The 23,808-nt window shown below is 42.0% G+C and overlaps 1 protein-coding gene across 3 annotated transcripts in view; it reads left to right on the top strand.

Moving 5' to 3' along the window:
• The window catches only part of ARMC3 (armadillo repeat containing 3), an 82,334-nt gene that overhangs the window by 40,088 nt on the left and 18,438 nt on the right, over positions 1-23,808 (top strand). For all 3 annotated transcript variants that reach the window (XM_003786759.2, XM_003786757.3, XM_003786758.3), the window contains exons 10-13: positions 13,119-13,368; positions 17,047-17,183; positions 19,066-19,234; positions 23,693-23,790. In XM_003786759.2, the coding sequence (XP_003786807.1) occupies positions 13,119-13,368; positions 17,047-17,183; positions 19,066-19,234; positions 23,693-23,790 (654 nt within the window). The remainder of the gene's footprint in view (positions 1-13,118; positions 13,369-17,046; positions 17,184-19,065; positions 19,235-23,692; positions 23,791-23,808) is intronic.

Below are 23,808 nucleotides of genomic sequence, written 5' to 3'. Positions count from 1 at the left end.
GGAGGCTGAGGCAAGACAATCACTTAAACCCAAGAGTTTGAGGTTGCTGTGAGCTGTGATGCCATTGCACTCTAGCCAGGGTGATATGGTGAAACGTAGTGAAAAAAAAAAAAAAAAAAAAAGAAAAGAAAGAAAGAAAATAGATGAAGATCAAATAGACAAGCAAAGCAAAAGGGCAATGAGAAAACCACTGTCTTTTTGAGATCAACCAAGGAGCATAACTTAAAACCAAAAGCAATCATCAGTGTTGTTTTGTTTATTTTTATACTAGAACTTGGATCACAGAAGTAAGACTGGATGCTTACCCGGAAAAGCCTTCTACTGGTACTTTTCACTCTATTATCTGGAGAATGTGTGCAAAGGCTAAAATGGGTAAAAATATGAAAAGACAATAAATAAGAATAAAAAAAAAATCTATTTGAAGGCATAGTAAAAAAGGAGGGCCAGACTCAGTTATTAGAAGTGAAAGAAGGAGAAAAAGTAAATTTATATTCCAGCGAATAATAAAAAGTGAGGAAGCTAAAACTATACCCATATAAAGGATTAAATAACAATGGAAACCAAGAAGTAAAAATGAATTTGATATAGAAATGTAATCCATCAGATAATGTGGACACAGATATCCTTTCTTGGTACACTGCTAATCTCTTTGGCAATTCTCAATTTGTAATACTTTTTGGAAATGAGAAAGCTGAGAATTTTTGAAATAGGAACTATTATTTTTAGCTAGATTTTGTGTTATATTTATCCTGTATGCTTCCATCCAATTAGTCATATCAAAATTCTACATTATTTATGCAAGTACAGAGAGAGTTATTCTTGGTTGATAATCTTCTAAGGAGGAGATCCTACCTATTATAAGAATATTTTAATCTATTAATTTATAACATCACTGCCATCTGTTGGATCTGATCAGAACTAGAGTGTAAGTTATCCCAAGAATAAAAAGGGTTCAATGTTTCTCATTTCCCTATGGCAATGGTAACTAAATTGTGCCATTGATAAACTATGAAAATACTAGAAAATTAGTATAAATATTGGCTAGATGTTTTTCAAAACATATAATTCTTGTAGGAAATAAAACTCAATGAATGTAATAAAAATATAGAAAGTAATAACTGTGATTATTTTATTAATGTTATCTAGAGATAAGTGAAAACTGTGATTTTGCTAAGGAACAAATGTATGACCAAGTCTCCATGGTTTTACACACAGCTTATACCCTGATTCTCCATACTTAGTACTTTGTAATTCTTAGAGATCCTTTATCTCCATTTCTTTTTTATTTCTTTTTTTTTTTTTTGAGACGGAACCTCAAGCTATCCCCCTGGGCAGAGTGCCATGGCATCATGCTCACAGCAACCTCCAACTCCTGGGCTCAAGCGAGTCTCCTGCCTCAGCCTCCCAAGTAGCTGGGACTACGGGTGCCCGCCACAACGCCCGGCCATTTTTTGGTTGCAGCCATCATTGTTTGGCGGGTCCGGGCTGGGGATTCGAACCCGCCACCTTAGGTGTATGTGGCTGGCGCCTCAGCTGCTTGAGCCACAGGCGCTGAGCCTCTTTTTTAATTTCTTATAGTTCTTTTTGACTTCTCACAACAGCAGAGACCCAAGAAAGTTCTAAATGGTAGCACATACAGTGGTTACTTAAAAAAAAAAAAAATCGCTGGGCCACTGTCAGCCTCCACAGTACCCCAGAGACCTCTTCTGTAGAGACGGTCTTGCCGTTGTGTGACCTCTGGTCAGGGCCACACAAGGGAAATGATGAACCGAGTAAGGAGCACAGCCCAAAGGGACTCCCAGAAAGAGACAGAATGCTCCAAAATTATACAAATGTGCATTTGAGGGCCATGGGAACTTCCGAAGGTCCTCATTATGTATGAATGACCTATCATTTTGTATTGACAGTATTAAAAATTCCTTTCACTAACATAGAAATAAAGCCTTGGCTAAATAATTTATTAAAATTATAATAATCCTGGGATTATTTATGAAGTATCATGCCTAAGAAAGCCAAACAATCTGTAAAGAAAAAATTTAAAATCTCACCACAGTCAGAATTTCATACAGTATTTCAAGCAAAGTCAGTACTTTATCTAATGTGTCAAGAAAAAAAGCAGTACTGCATTTAGTCCGTGGCCTAAGTCCTTACCAGCCATTTCAGCATTACCAGAGAGGGGCATGATCTTAAGTGATTTGAGCGTCAAATCTCATTAGCATGTATAGAAAACACTTTTCAAGCCTTATGTTTAATTCCCATCCATTAAATAAAGTGGGTGGAAGGCAGTATATTTGTATACTTATTTTCACCGTTACTTTTCTCTTTTTTATTCTGTAGATTTTAGGCTAACGCTTATTCCCTTATTCCGTAGAGTTACCTGTATTTTATTGTGGAATGAAGGAGCGCGGTAAAGGATGGCGGTCATGGGGGTGGGTGGGGCCGAAGAACTCTCTTTGAAAGTTAGCAAAATGCCACAAGCTTCACTTCTCCCTCTCCATCCCTTTGCAGAAGAGATGGCCAGGCACGTGTACTGTCACCCTTTGAAAAACAGATTTTTAGCATCCTGCTCCCCGATCAGACTCGCTGGCCAAAATTCAGAAATTTGCTTAGAATATGTAATCTTGTCGCTTAGAACACTTTTCATTAAGGAAACGTTTGGCCATAGTAGTCTCATGTTATAGACTTGATGTATAGGACACACTTAATAATGCTAAAGTTACATAGTTGGCTTTGTCTCCGTACGGTTTTTCACAAGGAAAACGTTTTCAGCGAGTTCCATTTTCCCGGCCCACAATGAGAGGAACCGCGTCTTCATACTGACCCCTAGTGGCAGTTTGGAGGGAGTTGGGGGAGGGGCAAAAAGGTAACGGAATGATTGCTGTGTAATTTAAAGGAACACAGACTAGCTGAATTTGAAACGCTTTCCGGTGTCCCTAAAATAGTATTTTAAGCCATTTTAAAAACATCGTGATCTGGAAAGCATGTATATGTGCTCTTTCTCTTTCGAGAGAGAGAATGTTCTACTGCTAAATATGTATTTCATAGATGCTTGGATTTGTTTTGGCCCCTTTTAAGGTGCAGTTGTTTAAAAATGTTTTGAGACATTCATTGTACAGATAGCTGGAAATCTGTGTTCTATAACCATACAGAATATATGCAGTACACTGAGGAAGATAAAGTAACCATCTCATTGCTATTGTAGCTTCTGTAGTTGATTTTTTGTTCTTGACTTTGCATAATTATTTTGTTTTAAAGTTCTTATTTATGTCACTTTATTGTATACTTCTAGATACTTCAAATTAGAATGTTTGCAGTGTGAGTATCTTGCAAGACAACTTGAGCTAGATTCATAACTTTTTAGGAGATTCAATTTTGTATTAAGGATGATCCCTTAAAAAACTAATTATTTAAAGTATAATACTTTTTTAAGGCCTCTGAAATTAATAGCTAACATAGATGCGATGAGTCTTCAGTGTAAAGTTGAAAATGATCCCCGTATTATTTCCATCCAAGTTTGCTAAGCAGTTTCTACCCTCTTAGAGAGCCTAGATACCTCTCCAATTGATGGAATGTTGTTCAAGTGTTGGTTATGGGCAACTGGAAAAATCGTACTGGATTTGAACAAAATATAGAATGAAAAGCTGAATTTTGCAACAAAACAAGTTGATTCCACACCCCATTTTATGTTGGTTGATGTTTACTCAATCTTGGCAAACTGTTTGAATTTGGTTAGCTACCGGTTTTGTGAGGCTACATGAGTCCCCTAGAAGGCCCAACTAGAAAATTATCCATGCCACTTCTATTGCCTCCAAAGCAGAGACTAACACTTGTATGACCTCATTTAAAGTTGCTAATAATTTTCAGGTTTAATATTTAACACTACTGATTTTCAGATGGAATTATCAAACAATTTGAATATTGTCATTTTTTTCTCTTTCATTTTGAAACACACTTAAACCTATGTCAGTTTTCTTAATATAAGTTATTTTTTCTAACCCTTGATTTTTTACATTGAGCATTTTTCATGACTTTTTATTCACTCTAGAAATGGAACTTATTGCTCACTGATTATACCTACAGACAAAGATTTGGGTGAGATCCTGAGGAATATGCTCCAGGAATTCCTCCAGACCAAGCGGGCAGCCTGCTTGCATTCCTGTGGGCACCCTTGAGGCCAGTTTCATCCCTCCCTTCCCTTTTCTCCCTGGTTCCTTTTCCCCACCTCTTCTCTCCTCTCTCTTTCTGCCCCCTTCTCGTGTCTCATTCCCTGAGGAATGACATAGCAAAGCAAGTGGATTCTGTTGTTTGATTCTGAAAACTTGGTACTTTATAAGCTTAAAAAATTGGTGAATATAGAAAGTTAACAGACTAAAAGTCAGAAGACCACGTTTTTACTCCTGTGTCTGTTGATTAACTTGCTTGTGAGCAAGTCTTAGTGTCTCTGAACGCTCTTTTTTGGCTATGAAACTACCAACAATGAACATAGATAGTCTACTATATCTTGTGCATCTAAGTGATTACCCTCTATCCAGGATCACAGGGGGTCTGGAGCCCAACTTCCACTAGGGCGGTATTTCCAACCTTTCAAAATCTCATGGCATGTTTGAACCTATCCTTAAACTTCAGTGGCACACTTAAATTATGTTGATCAAAAAAAAAAAAAAAGAGTAAAAGAAAGAATATACTTACTGTGCTTTCAACTTCTCTCAAAAATAATTTAATTAATGATCTTTAAACATTTTCACAGCACACTGGTTGAAAATCATTGTGCTGGGGGCTAAATGGGATCCCTCCTTACAGCTTGTATTGTTTTATCCCCAAAGCTAAGGATGTTGTCATCTTGAATTTAGGTTTCTTTTGCAATTAATCTACCATTATTTGGGTGGGTGTTCTTTATGTGCTAAGAGCTGTGCTATGCTGTAGGGATATGGTAGGGAAGGAGACGAAGGTTTTCTGAAGCTGCTCACATCAAGCTTACATTTTGATCAGAGGGACAGCCAATACATAAGCAATATTAGAAAATTTTAGTGATTGCAGAAATGAAGAAGTATAAATTAAAAGAGAGCACAATGGGCTCGGCGCCTGTGGCTCAAGCGGCTAAAGTGCCAGCCACATACACCTAAGGTGGCGGGTACGAATCCCCAGCCGGGGCCCGCCAAACAACAATGGCTGCAACCAAAAAATGGCCAGGCGCTGTGGCGGGCGCCTATGGTCCCAGCTACTTGGGAGGCTGAGGCAGGAGACTCACTTGAGCCCAGGAGTTGGAGGTTGCTGTGAGCATGATGCCTTGGCACTCTACCCAGGGAGATAGCTTGAGGCTCCGTCTCAAAAAAAAACAAAAAAAAAAAACAAAAAAAACACAATGTCATAGGGAGGGGCATGACCACAGGGCCATGAAAGGGGCCTAAGGAATAATAAATGGCTTGTTAAGGAAGGCCTCTCTGAGAAGTGACATCTGAGCTGATGAGAATAAGCCAGTCCTGGCAAGTCCCAGACATTTTTTATTTGCTGTCACACTAGCACAGTCAGCATCCTTATTATTTAGTTAAGAAAATCAACAGTGTGGTATCTCTAATTACTTTGGGACTGTGTCCCTTGTCATCGACAGATATATAAATAGACTGATTTCCACGCTAAACAAACATTTGGTAACTGCAAAAGTCATTTGTTATGAATATCCTAACTCCTTGACCATGATTCCAATTTTTATAGGAGACAAGTCAGCCATGCTGAATGAAGAGAGCTGTTCTTGGCTGATGGCAGGTCCTTCATTACTGGCAGGGGATCCTGACTTTTGAAACAGAAGGTGCCATGTATGGCAGTGGAGTATTGTGATTGAACAGATAGGTCGATAAAGTCTCTGTGTCATTTGTAAGAAAATTACATTTGATTTCCTCAGACGTGGATTGACTGTCTCAAAATCGGTAACCCAAACGTGTGTGTTTGTGAGAGTGCGGGGTTGCATGCACCATTCTCTTTGTGGTTATTTAGTTCTCTTCAAGAAACCATAATGTCACAGCAGTTTTAGCATAAAAACACATTCTGAGTCTCCAAATGATACTGGCTAAGGCACATCAGTACAACAGTACCAGTTTGGTTTCACATATTTCTTAGCTTTCCCTCCCCCAATTTAAAAAACATTTTCCTACAGGATGCAAAACAATTTTTTTTTTTTTTTTTGGTCTCTGGGTATTACTTCAATAATCATATGTTACCTTAACCCTTCATTTTAAGCATTTGCCTGCAATTGATTGTGACTCTCTTCCTTAGTGAAAAGCTTTCTTTGTTTAATTTCAGATCAGTGTGAGAGTATAAACAATTAGGTTATGGTGTTTCTATTTGTTAGGTAAAGTCCCTGTTGCAGTTGTGTCCTGCACCCAAAAGGCGTGCCATATACCCTTGCATTGTGCTCATTAAGTGGGAGCACAACCATCCCCCTCTCTCCTCCCCTGCTCCCCTCCCTTCTGCACCCTCTCCCCAACTTAAATGGAATTGAGTTGTTCTCTTAGATGAGTGTGTATTAGATCGTTTACTGGATCATATTAGTATTGAGTACATTGGAAACTTGCTTGAAACGCTTCTTTAAGTAATACTCCTTTAAAAGGAAAAAGAAATTCTCTTGGCTAGTTTTGTCAATGCTGGAGCTCAGCCAGAGCTTGGGGGCACATCTCCCAGCATTCTGCAGCTGTGGGGCTGCAGTGGGGTGATCGTTGTTTTGGACTTAGAAATGTACTAATTTACAGAACATACTCCACTTCTTGGATCATTACCTTTGTTGAAAAACTGGTTGGAACAAGAGTCAGGAATTCCGTTTACAGCATTCCAAATCTGGCTGTGATGACCAGGAGACATGTTTATCGTAGGGGCCAGCGTTCCACCTGTACAGATTTAGTGCTGGCCTGCAAGGCTTCAAAGTGCCAACCCTGAGCTTGCTGCTGCCTGTGCACCTCCCCTGACCACTTGCAGTGTGTCTGCCGCCAATATGCCTTCCTCCCTGTGACAAAACTCACAGAGACATATGAAAAGTCATGCTGGTGGGAATGGTTGTAATCACTGTTAACAAACAAGGTTCTTATTGCCAATATTACCATCTGTTCCATCGGGTTCTGCATATTACCCTGTATGTGGGCTCTGTTAAACAGATTTCTGTACTGCCCAAGGTCACCCTTGATTCATGTAACCAGACTCCGCAGATGGGTTGAATGTGAATCTCAAACTGCAGCAAGGATCCAATTCTGAAAGGTACCAAATGGTGTCATCTGGTACCCACTCAAAAAGAGTCAACAATGTCTGCAACAACAAAAAGAGACTACCCCGGATGTAGGAAATGGGCATATCCCTAAGAAATTGTCCAAAGTGCAAAACTGTATTTATTGAACTCTGTCTAGAAATTACCACTCTCTATAATTGGAGAAGCACTGGGCCTGGGGGAGGAAATGAATTGATTTCAAGAGCAGCTTTGTAAGTGATAAAATTGGAAATCCCAAGTTGTTGGATCCTAACTCTTCTTGCAAACTTAAAGCAGAGCTAAGCTCCTTCTTCCTCCTTCTCAACACCTGCAGAGGCTGGCTCCACTCACCTTCAGTTGATTCGAAGCAACTAAAAGATATTGATCTTCCTAAGTAAGACTCAGGTAGCACCTCTACAAAGGACATGCCAGGTGTAGACACAGCACAGAGGACATGGTGATTAGCAGAGAGGAATAGCGATGGTCATGGATGCCTTTGCAGAGGAAAAGGCAGGTGAGCAGGTAGTAAAGAGTCACTGGAGTTCTCCGGGCAGAAGAGCAGGTGGCACAGGGAACAGTGTTGGGGGCAAAGGGAACACCAGTGGGAAAACACAGACATGAATATTTATTTTTCAGTGACCCATCAATAAACACTATTTGTGTGTTTGAATTTTTCCTCAGCCATGTTCTTCATACTCTTTCTGTAAGTCATTTTTCATTGCCACGTGTGGGGACCTACATGAAACACTGTTGTGGATTCCATTCTGTAACAAGTGCTGCAAAACTGACATTTAAAATTGTCACTTTGTGAACATTTGCACCAAAATGTCATTTTTAAAAACAAACAAGAAAATAATGCATATATTTATCACATGAATACTCTGTGCTTATGTACAAAAGAGACCAAGTTTTGGGATCAAGAAATGCTTTAGTGAGGAAAAGACCTTTGTGTTGAATGATGCAAGATGACTGGGAATTATCCAGGGGCAGGAGTGTGTAGGGAATTGGGAGAAGCAGAAGGAAATGCCCTGAGATGGAAAGGTTGCCACAGAGGCCTAGGGTACACACAGAGAAACGGAAAGAGGCAGATGGTGGACAGGGGGCCACGGCAGAAATTTGGGGCTTTATCCTGAGCAGTGGGAAACCATGAGAGTTTTAAGTAGAGGAACGATATGATTATATTTGAAAAAATCATTTTAGCTGTAAGGTGGAGAAAGGATCGGGAGGGGAGAGGCAAGACCTGTTAGAGGCCTGGGTACGCTTTATGTTTTACTTATATCCATTTACTAGAAAGGTTGTTGGTTTGGATTCAGTAGAAGGATGAGGAGAAGGGAGAGATTTGAAAATATGGAAGAGAAAAATAGTCAGACTTGGTAATAGGTTGAATACACACGATATGCCAAACTTCACCTCTGTTTAACCTATGTCAAATGATATCAACTGATGTTTTATACATTCCAATATTTGTTTTTCAGTTTGTGTTTTTTTCCAGTTTACAATGTAGACTCTTACTTGATTCAACGCCAACTAGATGGAGTAAATATCAGAAAATATTTTCAAATTATTGTGATGACATATGGGCCTATAATTCTGGATTTTGTAACAAAGCAGTTTGACGTCCATCCCATTCATTTGGATAACATGATACTATTTAGGAAATTGAAATGTGTTTTTAAAATATGACAGGCTTCAGCTTGTGCACGTATTAGACACGGAAAAATAAAACAGATTGCCCCGGGTTCGAAAGAAACAGAATTAATGCAATCCTTTTTTTAATTGTTGTTAAAATAATTATAAATTCTGCACTCTGTTTCTGTAAATGAAATTAGCTTTTTTTTTTTTTTTTTGAGACAAAGTCTCATTTTGTTGCTCTTGGTAGAGTGCTGTAGCATCATAGCTCACAGCAACCTCCAGCTCTTGGGCTTAGGCAATTCTCTTGCCTTGGCCTCCCGAGTAGCTGGGACTGGGACTACAGGCACCCACCACAATGCCTGGCTATTTTTTTGTTGCAGTTTGGCAGGGGCTGGGTTCGAACCCACCACCCTCAGTATATGGGGCAAGCGCCCTACCTACTGAGCCACGGGTGCCACCCAATTATTATTTTTTTTTAGGTAAGAATAATAGTTTGATTTTTCCACCATAATAAGTTAATCTCAGTTATTCTTTTTAGACATAAACAGAGCTGCACACAGCAAATTACAGGCAGATTCGTACATATAATGCAAGTTGTTCCTCCCAGCTGTGCATACGTGATCTGTCTCCCCGTGCTGACGTTTATGTTCAATTTAGTAAAAGCTGTATTCCACTGTGTACAAGAATCTTGGGATTTTTAAACAGCTAGGTTTTTACGTATTTCCCTTTACTATCTCCGTAAAGAGCAAAGAAAAGAGCAGAAGGTGGGAGGAGTAAATATGCCTTTGTACAGGAGAGAGAGAAGCAAAATCCAAATAGAAAGGCCAAGTGCTTAGGTGTGGCTGGTGTATCTCAGTGACTTGATATTTCTTTGTTCAAGAGAAACTAAAATACCGATGTATATGGCTTGGCGCCATAAGCTCAGTGGTCGGGCCACATACACTGGGGCTGGGGGGTTTGAACCCGGCCTGGGCCTGGAGCCTGCTAAACAACAATGACAACTACAAAAAAAAAAAATGCGTGATCCTATGTATGGTTTAATTTTCCCAAACTCCCTGAAAACCTTTGATAACTGATTGGCGTGCTTTTGTTTCAAATACTCTAGCTTCTATCCATGGCTACCGCTGAAGTATCTTCACTGTGTACTCTTTCTTTCTTTCTTTCTTTTTTTTTTTTTGGAAAGTAAATTTATTTCAGGTTAATGTGAGAGTACAAACAACTGGGTCAAAACATTTGATTTTGCCAGGTAGAATCCCTCTTGTGGTTATGACCCACACACAAAAGGTGTCCAAACACCCCCACCCTGTGTCCATTCAGTGAGAGTACCCCAACCCCCCTCTTCCCTCATTACCCTTCCCCCCAGCTGGAACTGAAATGAGTTTGAGTTTTTCTCCCATGTGGGCATGCATTAGATCGGCTACTGGCTTCATATTAGTATTGAGTACATTGGATATTTGCTTTTTTTTTTTTTTGAGACGGAGCCTCAAGCTATCCCCCTGGGTAGAGTGCTGTGGCATCATGCTCACAGCAACCTCCAACTCCTGGGCTCAAGCGAGTCTCTTGCCTCAGCCTCCCAAGTAGCTGGGACTACAGGCGCCTACCACAATGCCTGGCCATTTTTTGGTTGCAGCCATCATTGTTGTTTGGCGGGCCCGGGCTGGGGATTCGAACCCGCCACCTTAGGTGTATGTGGCTGGTGCCTTAGCCGCTTGAGCCACAGGCACCGAGCCGGATATTTGCTTTTACATTCTTGTGATACTTTACTAAGAAGAATGTGTTTTAACTCCATCCAGGATATTACAATAGATGGGAAGTCACCATCTTTTTTATGGTTGAATAGTAATTCCATATTGTGCATGTACCACAATTTGTTAATCCATTCCTGAGTTGATGAGCATTTAGGTTGTTTCCATGTCCTGGCAATTGTAAATTGAGCTGCGATAAACAATCTAGTGCAAATGTCCTTATGATAAAATGATATTTTTTCTTCTGGGAAGATGCCTAGCAATAAGATTGCAGGATCAAATGGGAGGTCTAATTCGTATTCTTTGAGGAGTCTCCATACTTCCCTCCAAAGAGGCTGCACTAGTTTGCAGTGCCACCATGTATGCTCTTTCTTAACTCTCCAAGATGTTTTAAAAAGTGAACATTGTCAAAGGGAAAATCACTAAGTGACAAAGAAATCATGTATTTTGGCTAAGGAATTTTATGATGACTAAAAAATACAAAATATTTGATTTAAGAGACTGGTTACATCAAATGCCTGAAAAATAAGTTAAAGGAAAAAAATTTCTCAGTGTGATCTGTTTGATGGGGGGGGGGGAAGGTGGCTCTTCACCGTCAACACCAACTGAGCCCTTCAAGGTCATTCTCCACAGCCACCTCCTCTGCTCCCCTCATTCCTGTCCCATCCCTGTGGTCCAGTTTCCTTCAGACCCAGTTTGTGCCTCAATCACAGGACCTCCTTGCCCACAGGCCTAGGAGGCTCCTGAATGAGATTGTATTTATCTCCTCTTTGCTGGACAGTTGTCATGTCTATCCAGTTACCAGTCCTCCTTCACACTCAGGTGACAGAACTAAATTGGATTTAACTCATCAGAATACAGAGTGCTGGGCCATATCATGTAGCCTGATTTGTTTGTTTCAGTTTTGGTTACTATATGATCCTAAATGAAAAAAAGATGTCAAATAGAAACTTAAAAGAGATTTTCATATTATTGGAGGGAACCTCAAGTATGTTTTTTATTGTCTTAATGATCTCCATTATCAGGGTGATAGCATAGTGATTTAAATAGATTTTTAACATGTAATTTTGGATCTTCTTTTAAAATCAAAATGCACTGTGTGTCTTGTTGTTTAGAATACCTCCTTTTAAAAGCAATTCCAGACATTGAGGAACATGATTAAATTGTCTGCCATTTATTAAAATACTCTAGTTTTTGTTTTTACTATTAGGAGTTTTAAAAGTGATTAAAAAACTAGGACTATGGAAAGTACTGTGTTTTTTTGTTTGTTTGTTTGTTTGTTTTTTTAAAGAGACAGAGCCTCACTTTGTCACCCTTGGTAGAGTGCCGCATGGCATCACAGCTCATAGCAACCTCCAGCTTCTTGGGCTTAGGTGATTCTCTTGCCCCAGCCTCCTAAGTAGTTGGGATTACAGGCACTGGCCACAACTCCTGGCTATTTTTTTGTTGCAGTTTGGCCAGGGCTGGGTTTGAACCCACCACCCTCGGTATATGGGTATATGGGGCTGGCGTACTACTCACTGAGCCGCAGGTGCCGCCCAAGTACTGTGTTCTTAAAAAAGAAGATTTAGGCTTTCTGTTTATGAAAACAATAACTGTAGTCTTTCTATACTAGAAATAGGATATTTAACTGAATATGCCTACATTACTGAAATTATTTATATCAATATCATGACTTTCATCTTTGATGTTTAATTTGTACAAGCAGCATTCACATGCAGAATGATTTGCTGATTTCATACATGTTAACCTCTGCCTATAATTAACAATCTAATTTGAAGAAAGGGGACAGGAGCTAAAGAATTTTCACTTAGATCAAGAATTTCCATACTTGCTCATTCCTCCTATTTAAGACTTTATTTTCTTTCTTTTTTTTTTTTTTTGTGAGACAGAGCCTCAAGCTGTCCCCCTGGGTAGAATGCCGTGGCACCACAGCTCACAGCAACCTCCAACTCCTGGGCTCAAGCGAGTCTCCTGCCTCTGCCTCCCACGCAGCTGGGACCACAGGCGCCCGCCACAACGCCCGGCCATTTTTTGGTTGCAGCCGTCATTGTTGCCTGGCGGTCCGGGCTGGGGATCCGAACCCGCCACCCTAGGTGTACGTGGCTGGCGCCTTAGCCGGCTGAGCCATAGGCACCGAGCCAAGACTTTATTTTCTTAATGATTGGGAATATTTTAATGGAATTTCCAAGTCTCATAAGTATAACTAAGTAAAAAAAAAAAAAGCACTTGGACCCTAGTAGAATTTCTAAGTAGTAGTTAGCATATTTTTCTATTACCACCAGAAGTTGTAGGAGTAGGAAAGGGATAATTGAAATTCATTCATACCTGAAACTTTCCCAGACTCCACTTAAGTCACTGGCACTCAATTCTGGGTTCATCACATGGCAAATTAATTTATTTCTAAAATTGTTCATTTCTGTACTCATTTGTTTTATAAGCTTAGTTGCATGCTCCGAGGATAATTTCTTGAGCTCAGATGAATCCCATTCATTTCTCCTTCATTTACTCAGGGCTACCGCGGAAGCCGATGGTATTGATCCGTTAATAAATCTCCTGTCTAGCAAACGAGATGGAGCCATCGCCAACGCCGCGACGGTGCTAACAAACATGGCCATGCAGGAGCCGCTGCGCGCCACCATCCAGAGTCGCGGCATCATGCTCGCCATCATCGCCCCGCTGCATTCTGCGAACACCGTCGTGCAGAGCAAAGCCGCTCTCACCGTGGCGGCAATCGCGTGCGATGTCGAGGCCCGGACGGAGGTGAGAGCTTTAACAATATTCCTTCTCTCCTGTTTTTCGTGGATTCATCTGAAACATTTTCACGTGTTGGAAACCTACTGGTCATTTAAGTCCTTCACAACTGGTACAACACTTTGGAAAACATACTGGCATTCTTTTTTTCTTTTAGCCCAGTAGATGAGCATACCATAGGTATAACCTAGCAATTCCGTTTCTAGATATGTACCTAAGAGAATCTCTCGCCTAGGGGTACCAGGAAACATTATTTTAGTGTCTAAACAACTGGAAATGAACCAATTGTCGAACTGTTAAGAGAATGATGACTTAATTGTGCTGTATTCATGAAATGGAATCTCCTGTCAGTGAAAATGAATGAACTACAGTCACATACATGAACAGGGATGAAATTCACAAGCTGAACCAAAACAAGTTGTAGAAAAAATACATGCTTATGATTCCATTTTTATAACATTCAGAAATATGTAAAATTAAGCAATATGTTGTTTCGGCATACATACATATACGTTAAAGCTATAAAGGAAAGCAAGGGAATGATGAATCCCAAATTTAAGAGAGTGGGTGCTTCTAGGGGGAATAAGGACAGAAGGCAACTGACACAGGGATTCAGTGTCATTGAAATGTGCCATTTCTTAATCCGGGTGGTAGACAGACAGACATGCCTTTTACTAGGATTCTTTAAATGAACGGTTCTCAACCTGTGGGTCATGACCCCTTTTTAATAATGAAAATACACTGCGGCATTAGGAAGGTTGAGAACCACTGCTTTAGATTTGAATATGGGTTATACATATACTTGTATTTCTCATATATTTCATAATTTTAAAGCACAATTGCATATTTTTTGAAAGTTCATAGAGTTAGAGACCAGCCTGAGCCAGAGTGAGACCCCATCTCTACTAAAAATAGAAAATATTAGCTGGGCATTGTGCCAGGTGCCTATGGTCCCAGCTACTCAGGAAGCTGAAGTGGGAGGATTGCTTGAGCCTAGGAATTGGGAGCTACAGTGAGCTATGAGGATACAACCACACTCCAGCCTGGGAACAGAGTGAGACCCTGTCTCCAAAAAAAATAAAAATAAAAATAAAATAAAAGGAGACAGAGAGCCAGGAAATGGCAGGTTCCGAGTCCAGAGCCCAAGCTTCAAACTCTGCTGCTTGCCCAGACAGCATAGCATCTCTTCCGTCTCTTAGATCCCTGTTCTATCTCCCTTCCCCCTTCCCATTGACTTGGTTCATTTGCACTTGTCCATTCAGGGAGGAGGATGGCACCAGATGTGTCTTTACCATCTTCTACATGCCAGGAACTCTGTGAGGCATCGGGAGCACAGTGACAAACAGTGTCCCAGTCATACCCTCACACAGCTTGCAGAGGAGTCTGTCTAGTTCCTGGAATCCTCAGGGCTTCGGGGCTTCCCTTCTGCTTCCTCCTACTCCCTTTACTGCCTCCAGGCCCTCATCACACCATCCCATCTCCCCAGGGGCCTGCCTTTACCTGCTGGTAAAGTTAAGCTGCTCTTAGCCTTATGCAAGAGCCCCATGACATGCACCTGCCTAGTAACCACCACTGCTCCCTCCCTGCACAGTGGAACTCCCCACTCCAGAAGCACCTTTACCTGTGATTCTCTCTCCTTGCTTTCTTTTTTCCACCTGGTGAATTCCCAGCTAACCACCCTTCCCTCCATAAGGCCTTTCTTCAGTATTTGAAATTGGGCCCACCTTCCTCTCTGCTCCTCTTACACTTATGGTCACCCCTTTGTCTTCTTTTTTCACATTTTATGACTCTTGTATGAAAGACTGTGAGCTCCTTGAGGCCTTAGGAACGGAAACTGAGAGGTTTTTCCCTGCAGCCATTTTAATAACATATACCTGGCACATAAGGTATGGTGAATAAACAGTTGTAAATGAAGGAAGGAAGGAGTGAATGGAGAAATAAATGAATAAATTAGATCCTTGCCAGAAGAGCAGGTGGAATTAGATTACTATCTTACAACCAGAAATAAAGATGTTCAGAAATCTGGCTTGCGAAGCATAGCAAACTTTTCTATGCTTCCCGCACGTGTGCTCACCTGTGAGCCCCGCCAGAGTCCCTGTGTTTGAGATGAGAATGACAACGTGAGCCCTATCCCACATGGCTCTTATCTGCAGATACTACTCATACAGACTGGTAGAATAGTCTTTCTGTCCTCCAGGCTCAGATAATACAATATTGCATTTCACATATGAGACAAGAGCTTTGTCAGATCTTTGTTCTTTCCCTGATTGGAATAGTTTCATACATGAGTAATTTCTTTTAATGATATAATTAATGTAGTTCCCTCCATGCTCTTTTTCTTCACTCCTTGGGGAAAGGAATAGAAGACACTGTATAAGGGTAGCAAAGTTGCGTCTTTTTCTAGAGAATTGCTTGGGTATCGCTCTGCCCCCCTGCTGACTTGGAGGCTGTGTCCGGTGATGTGGTGCGGCCTGCCCCCATTGGTTCCTCTGCCACAGCTTAGGGACCATGTTAGTTTTCTATTGCTGCTGTAAGAAATTACCACTGCTTAGTGGCTTAAAGCAAGCAAATCTATTAATTATCTCCAGCCTGGGAGATCAGAAGTCCCAATGTAGGTCTGTGAACTAAAATCAAGGTGCTGACAGGGATTCATTCCTTCTGGAAGCTGTAGGGGGGAATCTATTTCCTCGCCCTTGCAAGCTTTTGGAGGCTGCTGTTTTGCTTGGTTGGTGACCCTTCTTGGATCTGCAAAGCATGTCACTCCAGCCTCTGCCTCCACCGTATTTTCTTTTCCCAGAACTCTCGTCTCCTTCATAAAGATCCTTGTGGCCGGTGGCGCCTGTGGCTCAAAAGGGTAGGGCACCGACCCCATATGCCGGAGGTGGCGAGTTCAAACCCAGCCCCAGCAAAAACTGAAAAAAAAAAAAATCTTAGGCTCGGCGCCTGTAGCTCAAGCAGCTAAGGCGCCAGCCACATACACCTAAGGTGGCGGGTTCGAATCTCCAGCCCAGGCCCACCAAACAACAATGATGGCTGCAACCAAAAAAAAAAATGGCCAGGCCTTGTGGTGGGCGATTGTGGTCCCAGCTACTTGGGAGGCTGAGGCAGGAGAGTCGCTTGAGCCCAGGAGTTGGAGGTTGCTATGAGCTGTGATGCCATGACACTCTACCCAGGGGGATAGCTTGAGGCTCTGTCTCAAAAAAAAAAAAAATAGATTCTTGTGGTCACATCACATCCACCTGCTAATCCAGGAGAATCTCCCCATCTCAAGATCCTTAACTTAATCATCTCTGCAAAGTCCCTGCCAGAGATGAGGACATCTTTGAGAGACCCTTACTTTGTCTAGCAAAGGGCCAAATGAGCATTCAGCACCCAGGTGCAGAGTAAATACACACAGGGCAGTGAACATAGGCAGTGAGAAGACAGGCTCCTGCCCCATCCCTGTCCCATGTACACACAGGATGACCTCCCTCTGTTACTGTACTAGGGGCAGAAAACTGGGCTCCTTCACGTAAGGGTTTTGCAATAGATTTTTTCCCCCTCGAATTTTATAAAGGTAAATATAGACACTTCCTAAAAGGTTTTTACATAGTTAAAACTTTTTGGCAATCAAATAATGAGATATTGAAAAACCTAAATATTTAGAGTCTGTATTTTCAATGGGTAAAATTTCAATGCTGCTTTTAGTTAAGAAATGCCGGCGGGTTGGAGCCCCTGGTGGATCTCCTGCGCTCCAAGAACGATGAAGTTAGGAAGCACGCCAGCTGGGCTGTGGCAGTGTGCGCCAGCGACGAGCTGACAGCCACCGAGTTGTCCAAGCTCGGGTGAGTGGATGCCGTCTCAAGCTCCTCTTTCACTTCCCTCTGCCATTGCCAAATAAATCCTACTTGCCTTTCAACTTTCAGTGTGAAATTAACATGGGCGAGCCAAGACTACCATTTCTATTTTTCTTCTCCACTCATCCATGCATTTTCACCAGAATTCCCGATTTAACCACCCTCACCAAACTGGTTCTCCTTACCCTGAGTAGAAAAGTTAGTTGCCTTTAGCATATCTGCAAATAGGGTTTTTATTATTTATTTATTTAGAGACAGAGTCTTACCCTATTGCCCTGGGTAGAATGCCCCGGCATCATACCTCAGAGCAACCTCAAACTCTTGGGTTCAAGTGAGTGATCCTCTTGCCTCAGCCTTGAGAGTAGCTGGGACTACAGGCGCCTGCCATGATGCTCAGCTAGTTTTTTCTATTTTTAGTAGAGATGGGGTCTCACTCTTGCAGGTCGGTCTTGAACTCTTAAGCTCAAGAAATCTACCTGCCTCGGCCTCCCAGAGCCAATAGGGTTTTAAAGTTCCATATTCAGAACTAATAATTTCTATAATCAGTCTATTAGTTTCTTTGTTTCTTTTCTTTTCTTTCTTTTTCTGAGTCTCACTATGTTGCCCTCAGTAGAGTGCTGTGGCATCACAGCTCAGCTCACAGCAACCTCAAACTCTTGGGCTCAAGAGAGTGATCCTCTTGCCTCTGCCTCCCAAGTAGTTGGGACTAGAGGAGCCCGCCATGATGCTCAGCTAGGTTTTTTTTTTTTTGCAGTTTTTGGCCAGGGCCGGGTTTGGACCCACCACCTCTGGTATATGGGGCTGGTGCCCTCCTCCTTTGAGCCATAGGCACCGCCTGCTCAGCTAGTTTTTTCTGGTTTTAGTAGAGATGGGGCTTACTCTTGCAGGCTGGTCTTGAATTATTGAGCTCAAGAAATCCACCCTCTTTGGCCTCCCAGAGCAAGTAGGGTTTTAATGTTTTGTAGTCAGAACTACTAATTTCTTTCTTTCTTTTTTTTTTTTTTGAGACAGAGCCTCAAGCTATCCCCCTGGGTAGAGTGCCATGGCATCACAGCTCACAGCAACCTCCAGCTCCTGGGCTCAAACGAGTCTCCTGCCTCAGCCTCCCAAGTAGCTGGGACTACAGGCGCCCGCCACAACGCCTGGCCATTTTTTGGTTGCAGCCGTCATTGTTGTTTGGCGGGCCCGGGCTGGGGATTCGAACCCGCCACCTTAGGTGTATGTGGCTGGCGCCTTAGCCGCTTGAGCTACAGGCGCCGAGCCAGAACTACAAATTTCTATAGTCAGTCTATTAATTTCTTTTTTTCTTTTTGTTTCTTGAAACAGAGTCTCACTTTGTAGCTCTTGGTAGAGTGCCGCAGCATCACAGCTCACAGCAACCTCAAACTTTTGAGCTCAAGTGATCCCCTTGCCTCAACCTCCCGAATAGCTGGGACTATAGGCACCTGCCACAATTCCCAGCTACTTTCAGAGACAAGGTCTTGCTCTGGCTCAGGCGGGTCTCTAACCTGTGTGCTCAGGCAATCTACCTGCCTCAGCCTCCCAGAGTGCTGGGATTACAGGCGTGAGCCACTGTACCAGGTTCTAAACATGGATTTCTTTACATTTGTTGCCTATTTAGCTGAAAATGTTGGGATCCAATACTAATTTTGCTTTAAGTAAACAAAGAGCTTTTTTCCCACCAAACATGTCTTTTTCAACTATTTGAATGAGTTACTACATGGCAGACATGTATACCCATAAGAAGGACAGATTTGGGGAGGCCTTCCATCTCAGTCCATACTTCTAAATCATAAGCAGGTGTGTAAGTGGGAGCTCACTCTTGGATTGCTTGTGTAAAGCAAACAATGCTTTTTGTTTTTATTGACAGGGCTTTAGATATCCTTGATGAAGTTAACCTATCAGGAAATCGAAAAAATAAATTCAGCGAGACAGCTTATAACAAATTGCTCAACAACAATCTTCCCCTGAAATATAGCCAGACTGGCTATTTATCATCAAGTAACATAATTAGTGATGGCTTCTATGATTATGGCCGGGTAAGTGGCAGCACATTATTTGTCTTTTAGTGTGTAAGATAATCCTATTTTCTTTAATCATGATGCCATTACATTATAATTTTGTAAGCACCTAATATAATTTGTATTTTAACAGACAGAAATCTGGAAATCAGCAGTTCATCCTTAACTTTGTCTGGTTATAGGATTCTGTGGTTTTATAGAGTTTTAAGTGGAACCTGATTACTTATAGTCAAACTAGCTTGGTGATGCCAGTCTCAAGTTTCAGATGTAGAAGAAAAGCCAGGTGTGGTGGCCTGCTCCTATAGTGTTAGCTATGTGGGAGACTGACGCAGGAGGATTGCTTGAGCCCGGGAGTTCTAAACTGTAGTGCATGCTATGATGGTGCCTGTGAAAGCCACTGCACTCCAGCCTGGACAACTCTGTGAGACCCTGTCTCAATTTTTTGAAAAAGAAGACATAAAAGAAGGAACATTTTTATTTTTTTGAGGCAGAGTCTCACTATGTCACCCTTAGTAGAGTACTGTGGTGTCACAGCTCACAGCAACCTCAAACTCTCGGTTTTAAGCCATTCTCTTGCCTCAGCCTCTCAAGTAACTGAGACTACAGGTGTCCGCCACAATGCCCAGCTATTTTTTGTTGCAGTTGTCATTGTTGATTTTAGCTGGCCCAGGCAGGATTCGAACCCGCCGGCCTTGGTGTATGTGGCTGGCACCCTACCCACTGAGTACCAGCACTGCCTGAGAAGGAACGTTTTTAATTTTGAGGTTCTATTACATCTATAGCTTAGTATAAATGATAAGTATACAAGTCTAAGTTTTTTATTTTATTAATTACAATATGGTTGTAATTAAACAAATTTTAACACTGGATTTAAAAATGTAACAAAGAAGAATATTGTTTTTTTTGTCTTTTTTTCTTTGGAGACAGCGTCCCACTATGTCACCTGCAGTAGAGTGCTGTGGCATCACAGCCCACAGCAACCTCAAACTCTTAGACTTAGGTGATTCTCTTGCCTCAGCCTCCCAAATAGCTGGCACTATAGGCACCTGCCACAATACCGGGCTTTTTTGTTTTTATTGTTGTCATTGTTGTTTAGCAGGCCCTGGTGGGTTCAAACCCACCAGCCCTGGTGCATGTGGTCAGCGCCCTAACCACTGAGCTATGGGCGCCGAGCCTGAAGAATATTGTTTTACTTAACTACATTTATAATCACAATTTTAAAACAATGTATCATGTAATTTAGTGAGAATTCTGAGAGAAGTGGGAAACTAAAAATTAAAATTGAGAGGACTGGAAGGGTGCCTGTAGCTCAGTGGTTAAGGGTGCCAGCCACATGCATTGGGACTGATGGGTTCAAACCCAGCCCAGGACCACTAAAAAAAATAGCCAGGCATTATGGCAGGTGCCTGTAGTCCCAGCTACTTGGGAGGATGAGGCAAAAGAATTGCTTGAGCCCAAGAGTTGGAGGTTGCTGTGAACTATGATGCCAAAGTGCTCTACCAAGGACAACAAAGTGAGACTCTGTCTCAATTTAAAAAATAAAAAATTGAGAGGACTTATTGCCATGGTTGGTTAAGTCAGCATTTTCTACTTCTTTTGGAAACCAAAAACAGTAAGGATAATGGGGAAAATATTTAAACCCCACAAATCCCATTTTAGGCAAAACTAGGAAGCAGATTTGATCTACAGACATCAAAAAATTTTAAGGAGCCACGCATTGTGGCACACACCTATAATCCCAGCACTTACACTGAAACAGGAGGATCACTTGAGCCCAGGAGTTCGAGACCAGCCTAGGCAACATAGCAAGATTCCATCTCTTAAAAAAAAAAAAACATTAAACATTAGAAGAGCATGGTGGCACATGCCTGTAATCTCAGGTACTAGGGAGACTGAGGCAGGAGTATTACTTGAGTCCAGGAGTTTGAGCTATGCTGACACCACTGCACTCCATCCTGGAGAACAGAGGGAGGCCCTGTCTCAAAAAAAAAAAAAAGAGTTGGAGTTTTCCAAAGTCTCTTAGATCAGGTTGAAGGTGTTCAGAAGGGAAGAAAATCACAGAAATAAGAGTGCTATAGATGGCAGATCTCAGAAAGCACCATCAAAAATACATGCTTCCTCAAGTTATAGGAGCACTCAGAAGTGTATAGACAGCTCTGTGCATTGTCAGATAGGTGCAGAAGCTCAGGCCGGGAGGGTACGGCTGAAGGCAGGAGCCCTCATGGACCAATGTCGTTCCAAAGAGCAGTGAGGACAAGGTCATAGAAGAGTCACATAGCAGAGCTGTACTTGGCGGGAGCACCTAATCATGGCAGTAGAGAATTAGAGAGATCTTGAATAACGAAAAAGAGCAAGCCTAGAACTTTCCTCTGGCTCTTTCTTCTTCTTCCCCTGCCCACTGCTCCTGCTGCCACCATACCCCATAAGCAGTGGTCCTCAATTTTTTTGGCACCAGGGACTAGTTTCATGGAAGACAATTTTTCCACAGACCAGTGTGTATGGGGGTTGTTTTTGATATGATTCTATAAGCAATTGATTTATTATGGTCTCTGTGCAGACAAACCTCTCTGCCAATCACAACCTGTATTTGCATCTGCCCCCCCCCCCCGCCCCGTGCTAGCATCACCATCCCAGTTTCATCTCAGATTATCAGGCTCTAGATTCTCACAAGAGCCCACAGCCTAGATCCCTTGCATGCAAGTTTGTAGTAGGGTTTGTGCTTCTATGAGAATCTAACGCTGCTGCTGATCTGATAGGAGGCAGAGCTCAGGCAATGATGTGAGTGATGGGGCGTTACAGTCTGGCTGTAAGCACAGATGAAGCTTCACTTACCTCCTGCTGTGCAGCCCGGTTCCTAACAAGGCCACAGACCTATACAGTTCTGGAACCCGTGGGTCGAAGACCACAGCCCTGTAGCACCCTGTAACACACATAGATCTCTGGGAAATTGCTCCTAGAAGGCATTCAATGATGATTAGTTTTAAAAGAACCAATACTAATATCAACACAAAGAGGCTTTAAGAAAACTGAGGAAAACAGCACCCTCACCCTCCCCCCCAAAAAACCCAACACAGAACACTTACCAGGAAAATATTAAGATAGAGCCAATAAAGTTGTGACAAAATGTATTTGGTCATAAGATTAAAAAAAATTCATGAGATGACATTCTCTATAAAAGAGAATGCTCTGATTCGTTCATTTGGTAAATGTTAAATTTCTGATATTGGAGGCTTTGAAAATGCCAGTAAACAAAAGAGATGAAGGTCTCTGCTCCCAGGTACTAGTGGGAGGAGCAGGCAGTAAAATAAACATGATAAATGAATAAATGGGTCCCATGGTGGAAACGAGAAGAACCGCAGGGGAGGGAAGAGATCCGTAGTGCTGGGAAGATGGGGGCGGGTGGTCTTGCAGGAGGTAAGGGACTTAGCCGTGGGGATATCTGAGGGAAGACCTCTCTAGGCAAAGGAAACAACCAGTGCAAAAGCCTGAAGGTCCAAATATGCTTGGCAAGCGTAAGAAACAGCAAGAAGCCAATGCAGCTGGAGCTGAGAAAACAACCGGAGATCAGAGAGTCAAAGAGAGGCCAGGTCAGCTGGCTCTTGGTGACCATTGGAAGGATGCAGATCTTGCTTTGAATGGGATGAGAAACTGTGGCAGGGTCCCAGGCAGAAGAATGATAGAATCTGTCTTATTTTTTAAAGGATCCCTTTGCTTTAATTTAAAAGGATCATGAAAAAGTATCTTGGATGAGAAAAGGATCTAATTATGATAGGAAAAATATCTAGAAAGGTGTCCAGTCTGCTATCAGGCTGGTAAAATTGCCTGCACGGGGCTTTATCTATCCTGTTTTTAGAAATCCTCACAACACAGTTAATAATCTGTTTCCGCACTTAGTTGCTTTTATAGACAGTAAATTCTCCCTTAGGTTTTTTTTTTTTTGAGACAGAGTCTCACTTTGTTGCCCTCAGTAGAATGCTATGGCATCACAACAACCTCAAACTCTTGAGCTCAAGCGATGCTCTTGCCTCAGCCTCCCAGGTAGCTGGAATTACAGGTGCCTGCCCCTGCACTGGGCTATTTTTGAGAGACAGGGTCTTACTCTCACTCAGGCTGGTCTCAAACTCCTTTGCTCAAGGGATCCATCTGCCTCCGCCTCCCAGACTGCTAGGATTACAGGCATGAGCCACTGCGCCCGGCCTCCTTAGGTATATATTGATAGATGGATTTGCAAACTCAAATACTTTCAGGGGACAAGATGACAATTATGGGGTGAAACAGCAAAGTGTAAAGCAGTAAAGATTATGGGGAATTGGATATACCCTGCCCCAAGGCAAGACCATCCACGAGTTTCAGGTTCCTATTTCTAATTTTTTATATATCGTATATGTATATTAACGTGTGTGTGTGTAAAATAGCACACATCAAAGAGTTGAGAACATATCTATCAGTATTCACTTACAAAAATATCTTTTATAGATAAATCCTGGCACCAAACTTTTGCCTTTGAAGGAGCTCTGCTTACAAGAACCAAGTGACTTACGGGCTGTGCTCTTAATCAACAGTAAATCCGATGTGTGAGTCCTTGAGGGGAG

The sequence above is a fragment of the Otolemur garnettii genome, unplaced genomic scaffold, assembly GCF_000181295.1.
Source record: "Otolemur garnettii isolate 467f Iridium unplaced genomic scaffold, OtoGar3 scaffold00019, whole genome shotgun sequence".
Lineage (NCBI taxonomy): Eukaryota > Metazoa > Chordata > Mammalia > Primates > Galagidae > Otolemur > Otolemur garnettii.
Note: the sequence above shows the minus strand (reverse complement) of the source record. Positions and strands in the feature narration are given on the sequence as shown.